This window comes from Salmo salar, chromosome ssa01, assembly GCF_905237065.1.
Source record: "Salmo salar chromosome ssa01, Ssal_v3.1, whole genome shotgun sequence".
Classification (NCBI taxonomy): Eukaryota; Metazoa; Chordata; class Actinopteri; order Salmoniformes; family Salmonidae; genus Salmo; species Salmo salar.
In genome coordinates this window covers 173233409-173256238 of record NC_059442.1, presented here as the reverse complement: position 1 = coordinate 173256238, position 22830 = coordinate 173233409, and the positions used below count along the sequence as shown (strand labels likewise).

The 22830-nt window shown below is 43.9% G+C and overlaps 1 protein-coding gene across 3 annotated transcripts in view; it reads left to right on the top strand.

The window, feature by feature from the left end:
- The window catches only part of LOC106572571 (ciliary neurotrophic factor receptor subunit alpha), a 309062-nt gene that overhangs the window by 117873 nt on the left and 168359 nt on the right, over window positions 1–22830 (top strand). For all 3 annotated transcript variants that reach the window (XM_045694243.1, XM_045694246.1, XM_045694252.1), the window contains exon 2: window positions 12198–12276. In XM_045694243.1, the coding sequence (XP_045550199.1) occupies window positions 12198–12276 (79 nt within the window). The remainder of the gene's footprint in view (window positions 1–12197; window positions 12277–22830) is intronic.

Below are 22830 nucleotides of genomic sequence, written 5' to 3'. Positions count from 1 at the left end.
CCATAGTGCCCTCAAAGCTCATCACTAAGCTAAGGATCCTGGGACTAAACACCTCCCTCTGCAACTGGATCCTGGACTTCCTGACGGGCCGCCCCCAGGTGGTGAGGGTAGGTAGCAACACATCTGCCACGCTGATCCTCACCACTGGAGCTCCTCATGGGTGCGTGCTGTCCCCTCCTGTACTCCCTGTTCACCCACGACTACATGGCCAGGCACGACTCCAACACCATCATTAAGTTTGCCGATGACACAATAGCGGTAGGTCTGATCACCGACAACGACAAGACCGCCTATAGGGAGGAAGTCAGAGACCTGTGCCAGAATAACAACCTATCCCTCAACGTAACCAAGACTAAGGAGATGATTGTGGACTACAGGAAACGGAGGATCGAGCATACCCCCATTCTCATCGACGGGGCTGTCGTGGAGCAGGTTGAGAGCTTCTAGTTCCTTGGTGTCCACATCAACAACAAACTAGAATGGTCCAAACACACCAAGACAATCGTGAAAAGGGCATGACAAAGCATATTCCCCTTCAGGAAACTAAAAACATTTGGCATGGGTCCTGAGATCCTCAAAAGGTTCTACAGATGCAACATCGAGAGCATCCTGACTGGTTGCATCACTGCCTGGTACGGCAACTACTCGGTCTCCGACCGCAAGGCACTACAGAGGGTAGTGGATACCGCCCAGTACATCACTGGGGCAAAGCTGCCTGCCATCCAGGACCTATACACCAGGCGGTGTCAGAGGAATGCCATAAAAACTGTCAAAGACCCCAGCCACCCCAGTCATAGACTGTTCTCTCTGCTACTGCACAGCAAGCAGTACCGGAGCGCCAAGTCTAGGACCAAAAGGCTTCTTAACAGCTTTAAGCCCAAGCCATAAGACTCCTGAACAGGTAATCAAATGGCTACCCGGACTATTTGCATTGTGCCCCCCCCAACCCCTCTTTTTATGCTGCTGCTACTCTCTGTTTATCATATATACATAGTCACTTTAAATATACATTCATTTACATACTACCTCAATTGGGCCGATCAACCAGTGCTCCCGCCCATTGGCTAACCAGGCTATCTGCATTGTGTCCTGCCACCCGCCAACCCCTCTTTTACGCTACTGTTACTCTCTGTTCATCATATATGCATAGTCACTTTAACCATATCTACATGTACATACTACCTCAATCAGCCTGACTAACCGGTGTCTGTATATAGCCTCTCTACTGTATATAGCCTCTCTACTGTATATAACTTCTCTACTGTTTATAGCCTCTCTACTGTATATAGCCTCTCAATATATAGCCTTACTGTATATAGCCTCATGTTATAGTCTATAGCTCTCTACTGTATATAACTTCTCTACTGTTTATAGCCTCTCTACTGTATATAGCCTCTACTGTATATAGCCTCTCTACTGTATATATCCTCTCTACTGTATATAGCCTCTACTGTATATAGCCTGTCTTTTTACTGTTGTTTTATTTCTTTACCTACCTATTGTTCACCTAATACCTTTTTTGCACTATTGGTTAGAGCCTGTAAGTAAACATTTCACTGTAAGTTCTACACCTGTTGTATTCGGCGCACGTGACAAATAAACTTTGATTTGATTTGACCTATTCAGTATCTAGGAGACATAAGGAATGAATAAATATCTGGACGATGACTCTTAGTGGAGATGTTATAATGAGAAGGAGATAACCCTGAGCCTGCATTTTGTGACAGATCCTCAGCTGTCACATATCTAGGGTGTTGTTACTGCTATGATGGGATAAATGCCACGTCGTATAGCTTGACAGAGAGACAGAGAGAGAGAGAGGGAGACAGAGACAGAGAAAGTGACACTGAAAACACCCTATAGGACCTGGTCTAAAGTAGTGCACTAAGTGGGGAAGAAGGGGCCATTTGGGCAGATAGACATTTTAAAGAGCAGACTGAGGGATCACCTAGATATACAAACACAAACTTCTAGATATATTAAATAAATCACCATGACACTCTTGATGTTGTATTGTAGATATGTGGTAGTAGTGGTCTGAGGTAACACACTACATGTATTGTAGATATGTGGTCTGAGGTAACACACTAAATGTGTTGTAGATATGTGGTAGTAGAGTAGTGGTCTGAGGTAACACACTAAATGTATTGTAGATATGTGGTAGTAGTGGTCTGAGGTAACACACTAAATGTATTGTAGATATGTGGTCTGAGGTAACACACTACATGTATTGTAGATATGTGGTAGTTGTGGTCTGAGGTAACACACTAAATGTGTTGTAGATATGTGGTAGTAGAGTAGTGGTCTGAGGTAACACACTAAATGTATTGTGAAAAGTGTAATGTCATGTAATTTTTTTAATTGTATATAACTGCTTTCATTTTGCTAGACCCCAGGAAGAGTAGCTGTTGCCTTGGCAGGAACTAATGGGGATCCATAATAAACCCCAGGAAGAGTAGCTGCTGCCTTGGCAGGAACTAATGGGGATCCATAATAAACCCCAGGAAGAGTAGCTGCTACCTTGGCAGGAACTAATGGGGATCCATAATAAACCCCAGGAAGAGTAGCTGCTGCCTTGGCAGGAACTAATGGGGATCCATAATAAACCCCAGGAAGAGTAGCTGCTGCCTTGGCAGGAACTAATGGGGATCCATAATAAACCCCAGGAAGAGTAGCTGCTGCCTTGGCAGGAACTAATGGGGATCCATAATAAACCCCAGGAAGAGTAGCTGCTGCCTTGGCAGGAACTAATGGGGATCCATAATAAACCCCAGGAAGAGTAGCTGCTGCCTTGGCAGGAACTAATGGGGATCCATAATAAACCCCAGGAAGAGTAGCTGCTGCCTTGGCAGGAACTAATGGGGATCCATAATAAACCCCAGGAACAGTAGCTGCTGCCTTGGCAGGAACTAATGGGGATCCATAATAAACCCCAGGAAGAGTAGCTGCTGCCTTGGCAGGAACTAATGGGGATCCATAATAAACCCCAGGAAGAGTAGCTGCTGCCTTGGCAGGAACTAATGGGGATCCAGAGCCAGTAATTCACCAAATAGGGCATAGGGAACCATTGGAACACAATTCAGGCAAAACAGACCATAGTCGACGCAGGCATTAGAAAGCCAGTACACCTGGTCTGTTTCATATGGCTCCGTGAAGCCAGTTCCTTCTGCAGACTGGATGAGATCCTATCATTATAGTATTATGGGAACTGTAGTGATACCTGGAAGTAGTTTGAATCGGTATTATCTGCCAAACATCAAACTAAAATAGAAGTAGCTTTTTTTACTTATAATTTATATTTTGAAATACTCTGTCTCTCTTCGTTGCTTTTACATAAACAGAACAGTTTCAATTCAAGAAAAGTCAGAACAATATTTAATTTAATCTCCATCTCTTTAAAGGTCTAATGCAGACATTTTTAGCTCAATATCAAATCAACAAATAAGTACCTTACAGTGTGTTTTTTTTTCTTCAGTTAAAATGGTCAAAAAGAAACAAAAATAGCTTCTTAGCAAAGAGCAACTTCTCAAGCAATAATTTAGCTGAACTGTCTGGGAGTGGTCTGAGTGAGGACTGGAGAACTGAAAACTAGCTGTTATTGGCAGAGAGGAACTCTCTTTCTTATTGGTCAATTAACTAATTTACCGCCTGGTGTTGTCACCATTCTGGTGGGAAGCTGCTATAGACCACGAAGTGCTAACAGTCAGTATCTGGATAACATGTGTGAAATGCTTGATAATGTCTGTGATATCAACAGAGAGGTATATTTTCTGTGTGATTTAAATATTGACTGGCTTTCATGAAGCTGCCCACTCATGAAAAAGCTTCAAACTGTAACCAGTGCCTGCAACCTGGTTCAGGTTATTAATCAACCTACCAGGGTAGTTACATACAGCACAGGAATGAAATCATCAACATGTATTGATCACATCTTTACTAATGCTGCAGAAATCTGCTCTAAAACGGTATACAAATCCATAGGATGTAGTGATCACAATATAGCAGCCATATCTAGGAAAACCAACGTTCCAAAGGCTGGGCCTAATATCGTGTATAAGAGGTCATACAGTAAGTTTTGTAGTGATTCATATGTTGATGATGTGAAGAATATTTGTCTATCTGTGGTGTGTAATGAGGAGCAACCAGACGCTGTGCTTGACACATTTATGAAACTACTTATCCCAGTTACTATTAAGCACTCATTAAGAAAATGACTGTAAAAGCTGTTAAATCCCCGTGGATTGATGAGGAATTAAACATTGGTTGAGAGGGATGAAAGGAATGGCAAATAAGTCTGGCTGCACAACCGATGGGAAACGTACTGCAAATTGAGAAATCATGTGACTAAAACTGAATAAAAAGAAGAAGAAACTGTGAAACAAATGTAAATTATATAAAGAATGAAAAAAAGCTTTTAACATTTTGGGAAAAAAGGCAAACTCAGCTCCATCATTCATTGAATCAGATGGCTCATTCATTACAAAACCCACTGATCTTACCAACTACTTTAATTATGTTTTTATTGGCAAGATTAGCATATTTAGAAATTACATGTCAGCAATAAATGCAAACACTACACATCCAATAATATCTGACCCAATTATGAAAGACAAGCATTGTAATTTTGAATTCCGTAAAGTCAGTGTGGAAGAGGTGAAGAATGTATTGTTTTCTATCAACAATGACAAGCCTCCGGGGTCTGACAATACAGATAGAAAGTTACTGAGGATGATAGTGGATGATGATAGTGGATGATGATAGTGGATGAGGATGATAGTGGATGAGGATAGTGGATTATCAGTCAACCTACCAGGTTATGTTGAAGAAGTAACAAATATTTACTGGTCTGTTATGTGTAATGAGGAGCTTAATGATAATAAAAAGCTTGTAATTTTGAAGTGCGTGTGGAAGAGGTGAAGAATGTATTGTTTTCTATCAACAATGACAAGCCACCGGGGTCTGACAATACAGATAGAAAGTTACTGAGGATGATAGCAGACGGTATTGCCACTTCTATTTGCCATCTTCAGTCTAAGAGAGTGTGTTGCCCTCAGGCCTGGAGGGAAGCTAAAGTCATTCAGCTACCCAAGAATAGTAAAGCCCCTACAGGCCCTAGTTTTGTCACATCTTGATTACTGTTCAGTCGTGTGGTCAGGTGCCACAAAAAAGGACTTAGGATAATTGCAATTGGTTCAGAACAGGGCAGCACGGCTGGCCCTTGAATGTATACAGAGAGCTAATATTAATAATATGCATGTCAATCTCTCCTGGCTGAAAGTGGAGGAGATTGACTTCATCACTATTTGTATTTATGAGAGGTATTGATTGACATGTTGAATGCACAAAGCTGTCTGTCTAAACTACTGGCACACAGCTCAGACACCCATACATACCCCACAAGACATGCCACCAGAGGTCTGTTTAAACTACTGGTACACAGCTCAGACACCCATACATAACCCACAAGACATGCCACCAGAGGTCTCTTCACAGTCCCCAAGTCCAGAACAGACTATGGGAGGAGCACAGTACTACATAGAGCCATGACTACATGGAACTCTATTCCACATCAGGTAACTGATGCAGCAGTAGAATCAGATTTAAAAACAGATACAAATAAACCTTATGGAACAGCGGGGACTGGGAAGAGACACACACACACACACACACACACACACACACACACACACACACACACACACACATGGATTTTGTACTGTAGATTTGTGGTAGTGGTGGAGTAGGGGCCTGAGGGCACACAGTCTGTGAATGTATTGTAATTTTTTTTTTTTTTTTGTATTTCTGCCTTAATTTTGCTGGACTCCAGAATAATATTTGTATTGTATTTATTATGGATTCCCAAGGAGGCAGCTACTCTTCCTGGGGTCTGACAAAATTAAGGCACCTGCTAATGGGGATCCATAATAAATACAAATACAAATACCATGGAAGGCCAAAACTCCATCCCACCAAAACAGGCTGAACTTTCAGGCGGCTTTTTCAAACAGATCTTATACTAAAAGGGAATTATCATAATTTTCACAATTTCAAAGTGTGGAAATATATATAAAACTTAGGAAATCATGTTTTTGACTGCACTGGGCCTTTAAACTGCTTCGTGTTGTTTTGTTGTCCGACAAGAAGCACCATCCGTTATGGTGTGGGCCGTACTGTCTGACAACTCCACCTGAAACACACCAATCAGAGAGAAGCACCAGTCAGCCAATCAGAAAGAAGAGGTAGAACCACAGGAAGTGTGATATTATCGATAAAAAAAAATGTGATGTTAATAAATGACACAACAACAAACTAACAATACTGAGGATCACTGCTGATGTGGACCACCAGGTCAGTATTAGTAGACGGAGAAAACAAAGCTCCTTTAGGGAAACACTATTACACCGGAAATAACCAATTCTACACCTGTCTGGGAGAAGGAAACAACATGTAGTTTTAACGCTCTGCTCTGCTCTCAGGCTGCTACTCTCATCCCGTCACCACTTCCCCTGACGAACAGCCTGACCACCTGAACCAAAGGTTTTTCATTTATCAAATAATGGGGAAATGTGGGAATTGAGGATTAAAACCAAACAACAGCAAACAATACATATTGAGTGTCACTGAATACGGCAAGGAAAGGAATGCCAATGTTACAACCTAAAGAGAAGAAGAACAGAGAAAGGAAGAACTTCAGAGCTGTTACATTGAGGGAGAGCTCCTTTAAGGGTCCACTGCAGCCATGTCAATCTCAATAACAAAAACAACATCTTCCTTAGTTGTATAGACACTGAGTGGACAAAACATTAGGAACACCTGCTCTTTCCATGACATAGACTGACCAGGTGAATCCAGGTGAAATCTGTGATCCCTTATTAAATCCACTTCAATCAGTGTAGATGAAGGGGAGGAGACGGGTTAAAGAAGGATTTTTAAGCCTTGAGACAATTGAGACATGGATTGTGTCTGTGTGCCATTCAGAGGGTGAAGGGGCAAGACAAAATATTTATGTGCCTTTTGAACGGGGTTTGGTAGTAGGTGCCAGGCGCACCGGTTTGTGTCAATAACTGCAACGCTGCTGGGTTTTTCACACTCAACAGTTTCCCAGTGTGTTTCAAGAATGGTCCACCACCCAAAGGACATCCAGCCAACTGTGGGAAGCATTGGAGTCAACATGGGCCAGCATCCCTGAAGTCAACATGGGCCAGCATCCCTGGAGTCAACATGGACCAGCATCCCTGAAGTCAACATGGACCAGCATCCCTGGAGTCAACATGGGCCAGCATCCCTGGAGTCAACATGGACCAGCATCCCTGGAGTCAACATGGACCAGCATCCCTGGAGTCAACATGGGCCAGCATCCCTGGAGTCAACATGGACCAGCATCCCTGGAGTCAACATGGACCAGCATCCCTGGAGTCAACATGGGCCAGCATCCCTGGAGTCAACATGGACCAGCATCCCTGGAGTCAACATGGACCAGCATCCCTGTGGAACGATTTTGTCACCTTGTACAGTCCATGCCCTGATGAATTGATGCTCCTCTGAGGGCAAAAGTTGGTGCCACTCAGTATTAGGAAGGTGTTCTTAATGTTTTGTACACTCAGTGTGAGACCAGTTCCACAGTCAAACCAGCTATGGTTTTGTTTTTCCTACAGTTCTGTATGGTGTGGACATCTCAGCAGTCTATAACTCATTGTAATGGAAAACTAGGAGTCATGGTTGAACATCACTCAAAGAGACACATTGCTATTATTCTTACATCTGTTTACATTCTCTCTCTGTTTTGTGTGAATTCACTGGGGACAAGCAATTCATTTTGCTTTTACTAAATGTCATCTAAATATACAATAAAGAAACTTAAAATGGAAAATGAAATGGTTATTTAATGTTGAACAACCTCCCACCAGTTCGAAAAGCAACAGATTGATAATTCGACCTTCAGATAGGATGTTGTTACTCGTCCTTTCAAAGCTTCAAAGGAAGAACTGATTAAAGAAAGAAAGCACTAGGAACGAGTTGTGTCATTAGTTAAGAGCTGTGTCTATGAGAGAGCTGTGTCTATGAGAGAGCTGTGTCTTTATGAAAGAGCTGTGTCTATGAGAGAGCTGTGTCTTTATGAGAGAGCTGTGTCTTTATGAGAGAGCTGTGTCTATGAGAGAGCTGTGTCTATGAGAGAGCTGTGTCTTTATGAGAGAGCTGTGTCATTAGTTAAGAGCTGTGTCTATGAGAGAGCTGTGTCTTTATGAGAGAGCTGTGTCTTTATGAAAGAGCTGTGTCTTTATGAGAGAGCTGTGTCTTTATGAGAGAGCTGTGTCTATGAGAGAGCTGTGTCTATGAGAGAGCTGTGTCTTTATGAAAGAGCTGTGTCTATGAGAGAGCTGTGTCTTTATGAGAGAGCTGTGTCTTTATGAGAGAGCTGTGTCTTCTTGAGAGAGCTGTGTCTTTATGTGAGAGCTGTGTCTTCATGAGAGAGCTGTGTCTTCTTGAGAGAGCTGTGTCTTTATGTGAGAGCTGTGTCTTCATGAGAGAGCTGTGTCTTCTTGAGAGAGCTGTGTCTTTATGAGAGAGCTGTGTCTTTATGAGAGAGCTGTGTCTTCGTGAGAGAGCTGTGTCTTTATGAGAGAGCTGTGTCTATGAGAGAGCTGTGTCTTTATGAGAGAGCTGTGTCTTTATGAGAGAGCTGTGTCTTTATGAGAGAGTTGGGTCTTTATGAGAGAGCTGTATCTTCATGAGAGAGCTGTGTCTTCATGAGAGAGCTGTGTATTTATGAGAGTTGGGTCTTTATGAGATAGCTGTGTCTATGAGAGAGCTGTGTCTATGAGAGAGCTGTGTCCATGAGAGAGCTGTGTCTTTATGAGAGAGTTGGGTCTTTTTGAGAGAGCTGTGTCTTTATGAGAGAGCTGTGTCCATGAGAGAGCTGTGTCTTCATGAGAGAGCTGTGTCTTTATGAGAGAGTTGTGTCTTTATGAGAGAGCTGCATCTTTATGTGAGAGCTGTGTCTTTATGAGAGAGCTGTGTCTTCATGAGAGAGCTGTGTCTTTATGAGAGAGCTGTGTCTTTATGAGAGAGCTGTGTCTATGAGAGATCTGTGTCTATGAGAGAGCTGTGTCTTCATGAGAGAGCTGTGTCTTCATGAGAGAGCTGTGTCTTTATGAGAGAGCTGTGTCTTTATGAGAGAGCTGTGTCTTCATGAGAGAGCTGTGTCTTCATGAGAGAGCTGTGTCTTTATGAGAGAGCTGTGTCTTCATGAGAGAGCTGTGTCTATGAGAGAGCTGTGTCTTCATGAGAGAGCTGTGTCTTTGAGAGAGCTGTGTCTATGAGAGAGCTGTGTCTATGAGAGAGCTTTTCATCCTGGTTGGGCTAGGCGTCCCGCTAGTGGGACATATTCTAGGTGAAACTGGATGGCGTGCAATTCAAATAAATAATCATTCAAATTCTGGATATTAAACATTTAGGTACATAGTGTCTTATATCAATTGAAAGCTTACATTCTTGTTAATCTATCTGCACTGTCCGATTTACAGTAGCCATTACAGCGATAGCATGCCATGTGATTGTTTGAGGATGGCGCCCAAATTCTCCATCAGTACAGGTTTCATAAATTCACAAATAGCGATTAAATATGTGAGGTGATGTGGGGAGAGGAGATGTGTGGAGAGGAGATGGGTGGAGAGGAGATGGGTGGAGATGTGGGGTGGGGAGATTTGGGGAGCTGTGCGGTGGGGAGATGTGGGGAGGGGAGATGTGGGGTGGGGAGATTTGGGGAGGGGAGATGTAGGGAGATGAGGGGAGATGTGGGGAGATGAGGGGAGATGTGGGGAGGGGCGATGTGGGGAGATGAGGGGAGATGTGGGGAGATGAGGGGAGGGGAGATGAGGGGAGGGGAGATGTGGGGAGGGGAGATGTAGGGAGGGAAGATGTGGGGAGGGGAGATGTGGGGAGATGTGGGGAGATGTGGGGTGATGAGGGGAGATGTGGGGAGGGGAGATGTGGGGAGATGTGGGGAGATGAGGGGAGATGTGGGGTGATGTGGGGAGGGGAGATGTGGGGAGGGGAGATGTGGGGTGATGAGGGGAGATGTGGGGTGATGTGGGGAGGGGAGATGTGGGGAGGGGAGATGTGGGGAGATGAGGGGAGATGTGGGGAGATGAGGGGAGATGTGGGGAGGGGAGATGTGGGGAGATGAGGGGAGATGTGGGGAGATGAGGGGAGATGTGGGGAGATGTGGGGAGATGTGGGGAGGGGAGATGTGGGGAGATGTGGGGAGGGGAGATGTGGGGAGATGTGGGGAGGGGAGATGTGGGGAGATGTGGGGAGGGGAGATGTGGGGAGCGGAGATGTGGGGAGATGTGGGGAGGGGAGATGAGGGGTGGGGAGGGGAGATGAGGGGAGATGTGGGGAGATGTGGGGAGATGTGGGGAGGGGAGATGAGGGGAGATGTGGGGAGATGTGGGGAGGGGAGATGTGGGGAGATGTGGGGAGGGGAGATGTGGGAGGGGAGATGTGGGGAGATGAGGGGAGATGAGGGGAGATGTGGGGAGATGAGGGGAGATGAGGGGAGATGAGGGGAGGGGAGATGTGGGGAGGGGAGATGTGGGGAGATGTGGGGTGATGAGGGGAGATGTGGGGTGATGTGGGGAGGGGAGATGTGGGGAGATGGGTGGAGATGTGGGGTGGGGAGATGTGGGGTGGGGAGGGGAGATGAGGGGAGATGTGGGGAGATGTGGGGAGGGGAGATGAGGGGAGATGAGGGGAGATGAGGGGAGATGTGGGGAGATGTGGGGAGGGGAGATGTGGGGAGATGTGGGGAGATGAGGGTAGATGTGGGGAGGGGAGATGTGGGGTGATGTAGGGAGGGGAGATGTGGGGAGGGGATATGAGGGGAGATGTGGGGTGATGTAGGGAGGGGAGATGTGGGGAGATGTGGGGAGATGTGGGGAGGGGAGATGTGGGGAGATGTGGGGTGATGTGGGGAGATGAGGGGAGATGTGGGGAGGGGAGATGTGGGGTGATGAGGGGTGATGAGGGGAGATGTGGGGAGGGGAGATGTGGGGAGATGTGGGGTGATGTGGGGTGATGAGGGGAGATGTGGGGAGGGGAGATGTGGGGAGATGATTGGAGGGGATATGTGGGGAGGGGAGATGTGGGGAGATGTGGGGAGATGTGGGGTGATGAGGGGAGATGTGGGGAGGGAGGGGGGGAGATGTGGGGAGATGTGGGGTGATGAGGGGAGATGTGGGGAGGGGAGATGTGGGGAGATGTGGGGTGATGAGGGGAGATGTGGGGAGGGGAGATGTGGGGAGATGTGGGGAGGGGAGACGGAGATGTGGGGAGGATGTGGGGTGGTCATCCTTCCTGCCTCTGATCTGGCGGAATCACTATACACCATTTTTATTTAAATTTTTAAATTTTTTATTCAACCTTTTTTAAATAGGCAAGTCAGTTAAGAACGAATTAGTATTTACAGTGACGGCCGTCCCATGCCAAATCCGGACAACACTGGGTCAATCTTACTTTTACTTTTGATACTTCAGTGCATTTAAAACCAAATACGTTTAGAGTATTACTGAAGTTATATTTTACTGGGTGACTTTCACTTTTACTTGACTCATTTTCTAGTAAGTTATCTTTACTTTTACTCAGTATGACAACTGGGTCATTTTTCTACCACTGCCTACAGGCTGCCTGCTGGCCCTTTAAGAGCTGCTGCTGCCTCGCCCTGCCTGGGGATGGCCCTCCCACAGATTAGCTGAACAATGCATGGGAAGGAGGACGGACAAACAGGGACTGAGAGAGAGGAGAGAGAGAGAGAGAGAGAGAGAGAGAGAGAGAGAGAGGGGAGAGAGAGAGACATTAGTATCTATTTCACTTGCTTTGGCAATGTAAACATATTTTTCCCATGCCAATAAAGCCCCTTAAATTTTAATTGAATTGAGAGAGAGAGAGCGCGAGAGAAGCAGAGAGAGTTAGATTGAGTGAGCAAGGCAAAGAGGGGAGATAGAGGCAGAGAGATAGTGACAGAGAGAGAGAGAGAGAGAGAGAGAGAGAGAGAGAGAGAGTGAGAAGCAGAGCAAGAGTGATAGTAAAAGGAAACAGAGACAGGGGAAAGCCTCTCCTTCAGCTCTGAGGCGCTAACCGTCTCCCTCCAGACTGACCCAGCAGGACTCTGACATGCTCCTCTGTGTCTCTGTCTCCAGATGGCCAACACGGTAACGCTGCTGTGCTGTGTGGTGCTAGCTGCCGTGGTGGCGTACGCGCAGAGACGCAACCAGACAGGTAAGAACCAACACACTCCTACTACATCTATCTATCTATCTATCTATCTATCTATCTATCTATCTATCTATCTATCTATCTATCTATCTATCTATCTATCTATCTATCTATCTATCTATCTATCTATCTATCTATCTATCTATCTATCTATCTACCCATCTATACCACTGCTTTTACCCTACCTGTCTGTCTATTGATGAGATATATATTATATAACAACCATGTTGCATATGGACTCGTTATTGTTGTTGTTGATGTTGTCAGCGTTGTTGTTGTCAGTGTTGTTGTTGTTGTCAGTGTTGTTGTCAGTGTTGTTGTTGTTGTCAGTGTTGTTGTTGTTGTCAGTGTTGTTGTCAGTGTTGTTGTCAGTGGTGTTGTTGTTGTCAGTGTTGTTGTTGTTGTCAGTGTTGTTGTCAGTGTTGTTGTCAGTGTTGTTGTTGTCAGTGTTGTTGTCAGTGTTGTTGTTGTTGTCAGTGTTGTTGTCAGTGTTGTTGTCAGTGTTGTTGTCAGTGTTGTTGTTGTTGTCAGTGTTGTTGTCAGTGTTGTTGTCAGTGTTGTTGTTGTTGTCAGTGTTGTTGTCAGTGTTGTTGTCAGTGTTGTTGTTGTTGTCAGTGTTGTTGTTGTCAGTGTTGTTATCAGTGTTGTTGTCAGTGTTGTTGTTGCTGTCAGTGTTGCTGTTTGTCAGTGTTGTTGTTGTTGTCAGTGTTGTTGTTGTTAGTGTTGTTCTTCTTGTCAGCGTCATTCTTGTTGATTGTTGTTGGCAGCATTGTTGTTGTTGATGTTGTCAGTATTGTTGTTGTTGACAGTGTTGTTGTTGTTGACAGTGTTGTTGTTGTCAGCGTCATTGTTGTTGTTGTTGTCAGCATTGTTGTTGTTGATGTTGTCAGTGTTGTTGTTGTCCCTTCTCTTTGGTTCTGTCCTTCGGTCTCCATTTGGATCAGAACATAGTGTATTGTGTTCTCAGAGCTCAGAGCCTGCTCTCTCTGTCACCTGACCTGGGGTTGGAGGCTGACCTCAGAGGCCCTCCTCTCTCCCCTCCTCCATTCCTCTCTCCCCTCCTCTCTCCCCTCCTCCATTCCTCTCTCCCCTCCTCTCTCCCCTCCTCCATTCCTCTCTCCCCTCCTCTCTCCCCTCCTCCATTCCTCTCTCCTCCCTCCTCTCTCCCCTCTGAGCAGCAGAGGACTGTCTCCTCTGTCACGAGTAAATGCTAGTAAAACTAAATGCATGCTTTTCAACCGTTCGCTGCCTCCACCCGCCCGCCCGCCCGACCAGCATCACTACTCTGGACGGTTCTGACTTAGAATATGTGGACAACTACAAATACCTGGGTGTCTGGCTAGACTGTAAACTCTCCTTCCAGACTCATATTAAACATCTCCGATCCAAAATTAAATCTAGAATCAGCTTTTTATTTCGCAACAAAGCCTCCTTCACTCACGTCACCAAACTTACCTTAGTAAAACTGACTATCTTACCGATCCTCGACTTCGGCGATGCCATTTACAAAATAGCCTCCAACACTTTACTCAGCAAACTGGATGCAGTCTATCACAGTGGCATCCGTTTTGTCACCAAAGCACCATATACCACCCACCACTGCGACCTGAACAGTTGTGGCCAAACGTTTTGAGAATGACACACATATTAATTTCCACAAAGTTTGCTGCTTCAGTTTCTTTAGATATTTTTGTCAGATGTTGCTATGCAATACTGAGGTATAATTACAAGCATTTCATAAGTGTCAAAGGCTTTTATTGACAATTACATGAATTTGATGCAAAGAGTCAATATTTTCGGTGTTGACCCTTCTTTTTCAAGACCTCTGCAATCCACCCTGGCATGCTGTCAATTAACTTCTGGGCCACATCCTGACTGATGGCAGCCCACTCTTGCATAATCAATGCTTGGAGTTTGTCAGACTTTGTGGGTTTTTGTTTGTCCACACGCCTCTTGAGGATTGACCACAAGTTCTCAATGGGATTAAGGTCTGAGGAGTTTCCTGGCCATGGACCCAAAATATCGATGTTTTGTTCCCTGAGCCACTTAGTTATCACTTTTGCCTTATGGCAAGGTGCTCCATCATGCTGGAAAAGGCATTGTTCGTCACCAAACTGTTCCTGGATGGTTGGGAGAAGTTGCTCTCGGAGGATGTGTTGGTACCATTCTTTATTCATGGCTGTGTTCTTAGGCACAATTGTGAGTGAGCCCACTCCCTTGGCTGAGAAGCAACCCCACACATGAATGGTCTCAGGATGCTTTACTGTTGGCATGACACACGGGATTGATGGTAGCGCTCACCTTGTCTTCTCCGGACAAGCTTTTTTACGGATGCCGCAAACAATCGTAAAAGGGGATTCGTCAGAGAAAATTACTTTACCCCAGTCCTCAGCAGTCCAATCCCTGTACCTTTTGCAGAATATCAGTCTGTCCCTGATGTTTTTCCTGGAGAGAAGTAGCTTCTCTGCTGCCCTTCTTGACACCAGGCCATCCTCCAGAAGTCTTCGCCTCACTGTGCGTGCAAATGCACTCACACCTGCCTGCTGCCATTCCTGAGCAAGCTCTGTACTGGTGGTGCCCCGATCCCACAGCTGAATCAACTCTGGGAGACGGTCCTGGCGCTTGCTGGACTTTCTTGGGTGCCCTGAAGCCTTCTTCACAACAATTGAACCACTCTCCTTGAAGTTCTTGATGATCCGATAAATGGTTGATTTAGGTGCAATCTTATTGGCAGCAATATCCTTGCCTGTGAAGCCATTTTTGTGCAAAGCAATGATGATGGCACGTGTTTCCTTGCAGGTAACCATGAATGACAGAAGAAGAACAATGATTCCAAGCACCCCCCTCCTTTTGAAGCTTCCAGTCTGTTATTCGAACTCAATCAGCATGACAGATGATCTCCAGCCTTGTCCTCGTAAACACTCACACCTGTGTTAACGATAGAATCACTGACATGATGTCAGCTGGTCCTTTTGTGGCAGGGCTGAAATGCAGTGGAAATGTTTTTGGGGGGATTCAGTTAACCTCTTACATCTAGACGTTCCGCTAGCGGAACACCTGCTCCAATATCCAAAGATGGGCGTGGCGCGAAATACAAATTCCTCTAAAATCCGAAAGCTTCAATTTTTCAAACATATGACTATTTTACAGCATTTTAAAGACAAGACTCTCGTTAATCTAACCACACTATCCGATTTCAAAAAGGCTTTACAGCGAAAGCAAAACATTAGATTATGTCAGCAGAGTACCCAGCCAGAAATAATCAGACACCCATTTTTCAAGCTAGCATATAATGTCACAAAAAACAAAACCACAGCTAAATGCAGCACTAACCTTTGATGATCTTCATCAGATGACAACCCTAGGACATTATGTTATACAATGCATGCATGTTTTGTTCAATCAAGTTCATATTTATATCAAAAACCAGCTTTTTTACATTAGCATGTGACGTTCAGAACTAGCATACCCCCCGCAAACATCCGGTGAATTTACTAAATTACTCACGATAAACGTTCACAAAAAACATAACAATTATTTTAAGAATTATAGATACAGAACTCCTCTATGCACTCGATATGTCCGATTTTAAAATAGCTTTTCGGTGAAAGCACATTTTGCAATATTCTCAGTAGATAGCCCAGCCATCACGGCTAGCCATTTAGACACCGACCAAGTTTAGCCCTGATCAAACTCCGATTTACTATTACAAAAGTTTGATTACCTTTGTTGTCTTCGTCAGAATGCACTCCCAGGACTGCTACTTCAATAACAAATGTTGGTTTGGTCCAAAATAATCCATCGTTATATCCAAATAGCGGCGTTTTGTTCGTGCGTTCCAGACACTATCCGAATGGTAAATCAGGGTCGCGAGCATGGCGCAATTCGTGACAAAAGATTTCTAAATATTCCATTACCGTACTTTGAAGCATGTCAACCGCTGTTTAAAATCAATTTTTATGCCATTTTTCTCGTAAAAAAGCGATAATATTCCGACCGGGAATCTCCATTTAGCTAAACAGAGGAAAGAAAACAAAGCTTTCGGTCGACGCGGGCACGAGCCTGATTCTCACAGTACTGTAACCAGCCACTACCCAAACGCGCTACTTTGTTTCAGCCAGAGCCTGCAAAGCCACGATTCAGCATTTTGCCGCCTTCTGAGAGTCCATGTGAGCCGTAGAAAGTGTCACGTAAGAGCAGAGAACCCCTGTAATTGATAGAGATAATCAACAAGGCCAAGAAATGGTCAGACAGGGTACTTCCTGTACAGAATCTTCTCAGGTTTTGGCCTGCCAAATGAGTTCTGTTATACTCACAGACACCATTCAAACAGTTTTAGAAACTTTGGAGTGTTTTCTATCCAAAGCTAATAATTATATGCATATTCTAGTTTCTGGGCAGGAGTACTAATCAGATTAAATCGGGTACGTTTCTTATCCGTCCGCGAAAATACTGCCCCCTAGCCATAACAGGTTAATTTGCATGGCAAAAATGGACTTTGCAATTCATCTGATCACTCTTCATTACATTCTGGAGTATTTGAAAATTGCCATCATACAAACTGAGGCAGCAGACTTTGTGAAAATTAATATTTGTGTCATTCTCAAAACTTTTGGCCACGACTGTATGCTGTAGTCCGCTGGCCCTCGCGACATATTCGCCTTATCTCAGCTCACTGGTCATGATAACAACACCCACCCGTAGCACACGTTCCAGCAGGTATATCTCACTGGTCATCCCCAAAGCCAACACCTCCTTTGGCCGCCTTTCCTTCCAGTTCTCTGCTGCCAATGACTGGAACGAATTGCAAAAATCGCTGAAGCTGGAAACTTATATTTCCCTCACTAACTTTAAACATCAGCTATTCGAGCAGCTAACCAAACGCTGCAGTTGTACATAGCCGATCTGTAAATAGCCCACCTAATCTACCTACCTCATCCCCATATTGTTTTGATTTACTCTGCTGCTCTTTTGCACACCAGTATTTCTACTTGCACATCATCATCTGCACATCTATCACTCCAGTGTTCATTTGCTAAATTGTAATTACTTGCTACTATGGCCTATTTATTGTCTTACCTCCTCACGCCGTTTGCACACACTGTATATAGACTTTCTTTTTCCTATTGTGTTATTGACTGTACGCTTGCTTATTCCACGTGTAACTCTGTGTTTTTGATTGTGTTGCACTGCTTTGCTTTATCTTGACCAGGTCGCAGTTGTAAATGAGAACTTGTTCTCAACTAGCCTATCAGGTTAAATCAAGGTGAAATAAAAATAAAATAAAAACAAGGTCAAACACAGATATAGGATGAGAGGAGTAGCAAGGGATGGAGGGTGGAAGGGAGAGCTTAGATTGCTAGGGTGCTTCTGAGCACTCCAGGCTAGGAGTGTGTGTGTGTCTGTCTGTCTCTGTGTTGGCAGCTAACTAGAGGTAACACCGTGACAAACAGATGGTGCTACTGTACAGATTGTCACTTGTCTCTGTGTTTGCAGCTAAGTAGAGGTAACACCGTGACAAACAGATGGTGCTACTGTACAGATTGTCACCTGTCTCTGTGTTGACAGCTGTCCATCATTCCTTCAATTCTGACCAGTTCCCCAGTCCCTGCCAATGAAAAACATCCCCACAGCATGATGCTGCCGCCACCACCATGCTTCACTGTGGGGATGCTGTTCTCGGGGTGATGAGATGTGTTGGGTTTGCGCAAGACGTAGCGTTATCCTTGATGGCCAAAAATCTACATTTTTGTCTCATCTGACCAGAGTACCTTCTTCCATATGGTTGGGGAGTCTCCCACATACCTATTGGTGAATACCAAATGTGTTTGCTTATTTTTAACTTTAAGCAATGGCTTTTTTCTGGCCACTCTTCCGTAAAGCCCAGCTCTGTGGAGTTTACGGCTTAAAGGGGTCCTATGGACAGATAATCCAATATCTGCTGTGGAGCTTTGCAGCTCCTTCAGGGTTATCTTTGGTCTCTTTGTTGCCGCTCTGATTAATGCCCTCCTTGCCTGGTCTGTGAGTTTTGGTGGGCGGCCCTCTCTTGGCAGGTTTGTTGTGGTGCCATATTCTTTCCATTTTTTAATAATGAATGTAATGGTGCTCCGTGGGATGTTCAAAGTTTCTGATATTTTTTTATAACCCAACCCTGTTCTGTAATTCTTCACAACTTTGTCCCTGACCTGTTTGGAGAGCTCCTTGGTCTTCATGGTGTCGCTTGCTTGGTGGTGCCCCTTGCTTAGTGGTGTTGCAGACTCTGGGGCCTTTCAGAACAGGTGTATATATACTGAGATCATGTGACAGATCATGTGACACTTTGATTGCACACAGGTGGACTTTATTAAACTAATTGTGTGACTTCTGAAGGTAATTGGTTGCACCGGATCTTATTTAGGGGCTTCATAGAAATGGGGGTGAAAACATATGCACGTACCACATTTCCGTTTTATTTTACTTCTAATTTTATGAAACAAGTTCTTTTTTTCATTTCACTTCACCAGTTTGGACTATTTTGTGTATGTCCAGTACATGAAATCCAAATAAAAATCAATTTAAATTGCAGGTTGTTTTGCAACAAAATAGGAAAAAATGCCAAGGGGGATGAATACTTTTGCAAGACACTGTATTTCTGTGATTGTGTCTGCAACAGTCAGTCAGTCAGTTAGTCAAACAGTCGGCCTCTATTTCTGTTATTGTAATATTCAATCAGCCAGTCTGCCTCTATTTCTGTGATTGTAACATTCAATCAGCCAGTCTGCCTCTATTTCTGTGATTGTAACATTCAATCGGTCAGTCTGCCTCTATTTCTGTGTCTGTAACAGCCAGTCAACCAGTCAGCCAGTCATCCAGTCGGCCTCTTGTTCTGTGATTGTAAAATGCAACAAAATAGTAAAACGCCAAGGGGGATGATACTTACACAGTAACTAGAGGTAACACAGTGACAGACAGATGGTGCTGCTGTACAGATTGTCACATGTCTCTGTTTTGGCAGCTAACTAGAAAAATGTCCTTGTTTTTGAAAGAAAAGCAAATATTTTGTCCATTAAAATAAGGGTTTTCTAATGATCAATTAGCATTTTAAAATGATAAACTTGAATTAGCTAACACAACGTGCCATTGGAACACAGGAGTGATGGTTGCTGATAATGGGACTCTGTACGCCTATGTAGATATTCCATAAAAAATATGCCATTTCCAGCTACAATAGTAATTTACAACATTAGTCTACACTGTATTTCTGATCAATTTTATGTTATTTTAATGGCCCAAAATGTTTGCTTTTCTTTCAAAACAAGGACATTTCTAGGTGACCCCAAACTTTGAATGGTAGTGTATGTATTCTCTCTCTCTCGCTCTCTCTTCTCTCTCTCTCTCTCTCTTCTCTTCTCTCTTCTCTTCTCTCTTCTCTTCTCTCTCTTCTCTCTCTCTATCTTCTCTCTTTCTCTTCTCTCTCTCTCTCGCTTTGTAAACAACAGGTTTAGACTAACTGTCTGGTATAGAGGTCCTGGTTAGCAGGGAGCTCGGCCCCAGTGTAGACACTACCCTCTGTAGCGCCTTACAGTCGCATGCTGAAAGTTGCCATACCAGCCGGTGTTGCAGCCAGTCAAGATGATCTCAATGGTGAAGCTGTAGAACGTTTTGAGAATCTGAGCGCCCATGACGATTATTTTCAGCCTCCTAAGGGGGAAGAGGCGTTGTTGTGCCCTCTACACGTCTGTTGGTGTGTTTGGACCATGATAATTCCTGTGATGTGGACAACAAAGAACATAAAGCTCTCGACACGCTCCACTACAGCCACTTTGATGTGAATGGGGCGTGCTTGGCCCTCCGTATCCTGTCGTCCACGATCAGCTCCTTTGTCTTGCTGATATTCAGGGAGAGGTTGTTGTCCTTGTAACACACTGCCAGGTCTCTGACTCTTGTCGTCAGCAAACTTGATGATGGTTTTGGTTCGTGACCACGCAGTCCTGGGTGAACAGGGATTAACCTCTATGGGCTAGGTGGGACGCAAGCGCAAGCATTCTTAACCTCTTGGGGCTAGGTGGGACGCTAGCGTGCCACCCGTGGTGCACTCCATCAACAGCAGGTGCATTTCAAGAGCGGCAAATTTGAATCCAAATAAATGTCAAAATTCAAATTTTTCAAAAATACAACTATTTTACACCATTTGAAAGATAAACATCTCCTTAATCTAACCACGTTTTACGATTTCAAAAAGGTTTTACGGCGAAAGCATAAATTTAGAGTATGTTAGGACAGTACATTTACAAGAGTTGTGTGTAATGTTTTGTCAAGTCAAAGACAGGGTCACCAAAACCATAAAACCAGCTAAAATTATGCACTAACCTTTTACAATCTCCATCAGATGACACTTCTAGGACATTATGTTAGACAATGCATGCATTTTTAGTTCTATCAAGTTCATATTTATATCCAAAAACAGCGTTTTACTATGGCATTGATGTTGAGGAAATCGTTTCCCTCCAATAACCGGCAGTCAAGTCAGCGTCACAAATTAAATAATTAAAATTAGAAAACATTGGTAAAATATTATATTGTCATTTAAAGAATTATAGATTTACATCTCTTGAACGCAATCAACTTGCCAGATTTAAAAATAACCTTACTGGGAAATCACACTTTGCAATAATCTGAGCACTGCGCCCAGAAAAATACGCTTGCGATACAGACTAGACGTCATGTTGGGGAGATCTAAAATCGAAAATACTATGTAAATAATCCATTACCTTTGATTCTCTTCATCAGATGTCACTTCCAGGTATCACAGGTCCATAACGAATGTAGTTTTGTTCAAAAAAGCTCATCATTTATGTCCAAAAATCTCCGTCTCGTTAGCACATGATGTAAGCCAGCCGGACTTCTCGTCATGAACGAGGGGAAAAAATATATTTCCGTTCGTTCAAACATGTCAAACGTTGTATAGCATAAATCATTAGGGCCTTTTTTAACCAGAACATGAATAATATTCAAGGTGGACGAATGCATAGCCTTTTATAACGTATTGGAACGAGGGTACCCAACATGAACTCGCGCGCCAGGTGTCTAATGGGACATCACCGTTCCATGGCTCTTGTTCGGTCAGATCTCCCTCCAGAAGACTCAAAACACTTTGTAAAGGCTGGTGACATCTAGTGGAAGCAATAGGAAGTGCCAAAATATTCCTAAGCCCCTGTGTTTTTCAATGGGATAGGTTTAAAGTCAATACAACACATAAGGTATCCACTTCCTGTCAGAAAATGTCTCAGGGTTTTGCCTGCCAAATGAGTTCTGTTATACTCACAGACACCATTCAAACAGTTTTAGAAACTTTAGAGTGTTTTCTATCCATATATAATAAGTATATGCATATTCTAGTTACTGGGTAGGATTAGTAACCAGATTAAATCGGGTACATTTTTTTTATCCAGACGTGCAAATGCTGCCCCCTAGACCCAACAGGTTAACTTATCAAGATAAACTATTGTAGTCAGGCAGTATATGAGATGTGAATGTGCACTCGCTTCAGGTCAAAATCAGCGCCATTGTTTTCAATACCTTTTACATAATTTTTTACGTGTTTGCATTACACTACGTCAACAATCCTGGGATGCTTCGAAATGTGCACAAATGAGATACGCATCTGAGAACTTTCCTCTGTGCACCATTTCACTTTAATTTGGACCAGGGGCAGAGTTTTAATGGGTGCCATGGGTGCTGAGCCAATGAGAGGGACCCCAAGAAAATGTGAATACAGTACCAGTCAAAAGTTTGGACACACCTACTCATTTAAGGGTTTTTCTTTATTTTTTACTATTTTCTACATTATAGAATAATAGTGAAGGCATCAAATCTATGAAATCATGTAGTAATCGAAAAAGTGTTAAACAAATCAAAAGTAGCAACCCTTTGCCTTGATGACAGTTTTGCACACCTTTGGCTTTCTCTCAACCAGCTTCATGAGGAATGCTTTTGCAACAGTTATGTAGGAGTTCCCACTTATGCTGAGCAGTTGTTGGCTGCTTTTCCTTCGCTCTGCGGTCCAACTCATCCCAAACCATCTCAATTGGGTTGAGGCCAGGTGACATGTCATCTGATGCAGAAATCCATCACTCTTCTTGGTCAAATAGCCCTTACACAGCCTGGAGGTGTGTTGGGTCATTGTCCTGTTGAAAAACAAATGATAGTCCCACTAAGCCCAAACCAGATGGGATGGCGTATCGCTGCAGAATGCTGTGGTAGCCATGCTGGTTAAGTGTGCCTTCAATTCTAAATAAATCATAGACAGTGTCACCAGGAAAGCACCCACACACATTCATACCTCCTCCTCCTGCTTCACGGTGGGAACCACACATGCAGAGATCATCTGTTCACCTGCTCTGCATTTCACAAAGACACGACAGTTGGAACCAAAAACATTATTTGGACTAATCAGACCAAAAGACTGATTTTCATTCTAATGTCCTTTGTTCTTGTTTCTTGGCCAAAGCAAGTCTCTTCTTCTATCAGTATAACTCTAACCCTTCTATCAGTAGAACTCTAACCCTTCTATCAGTA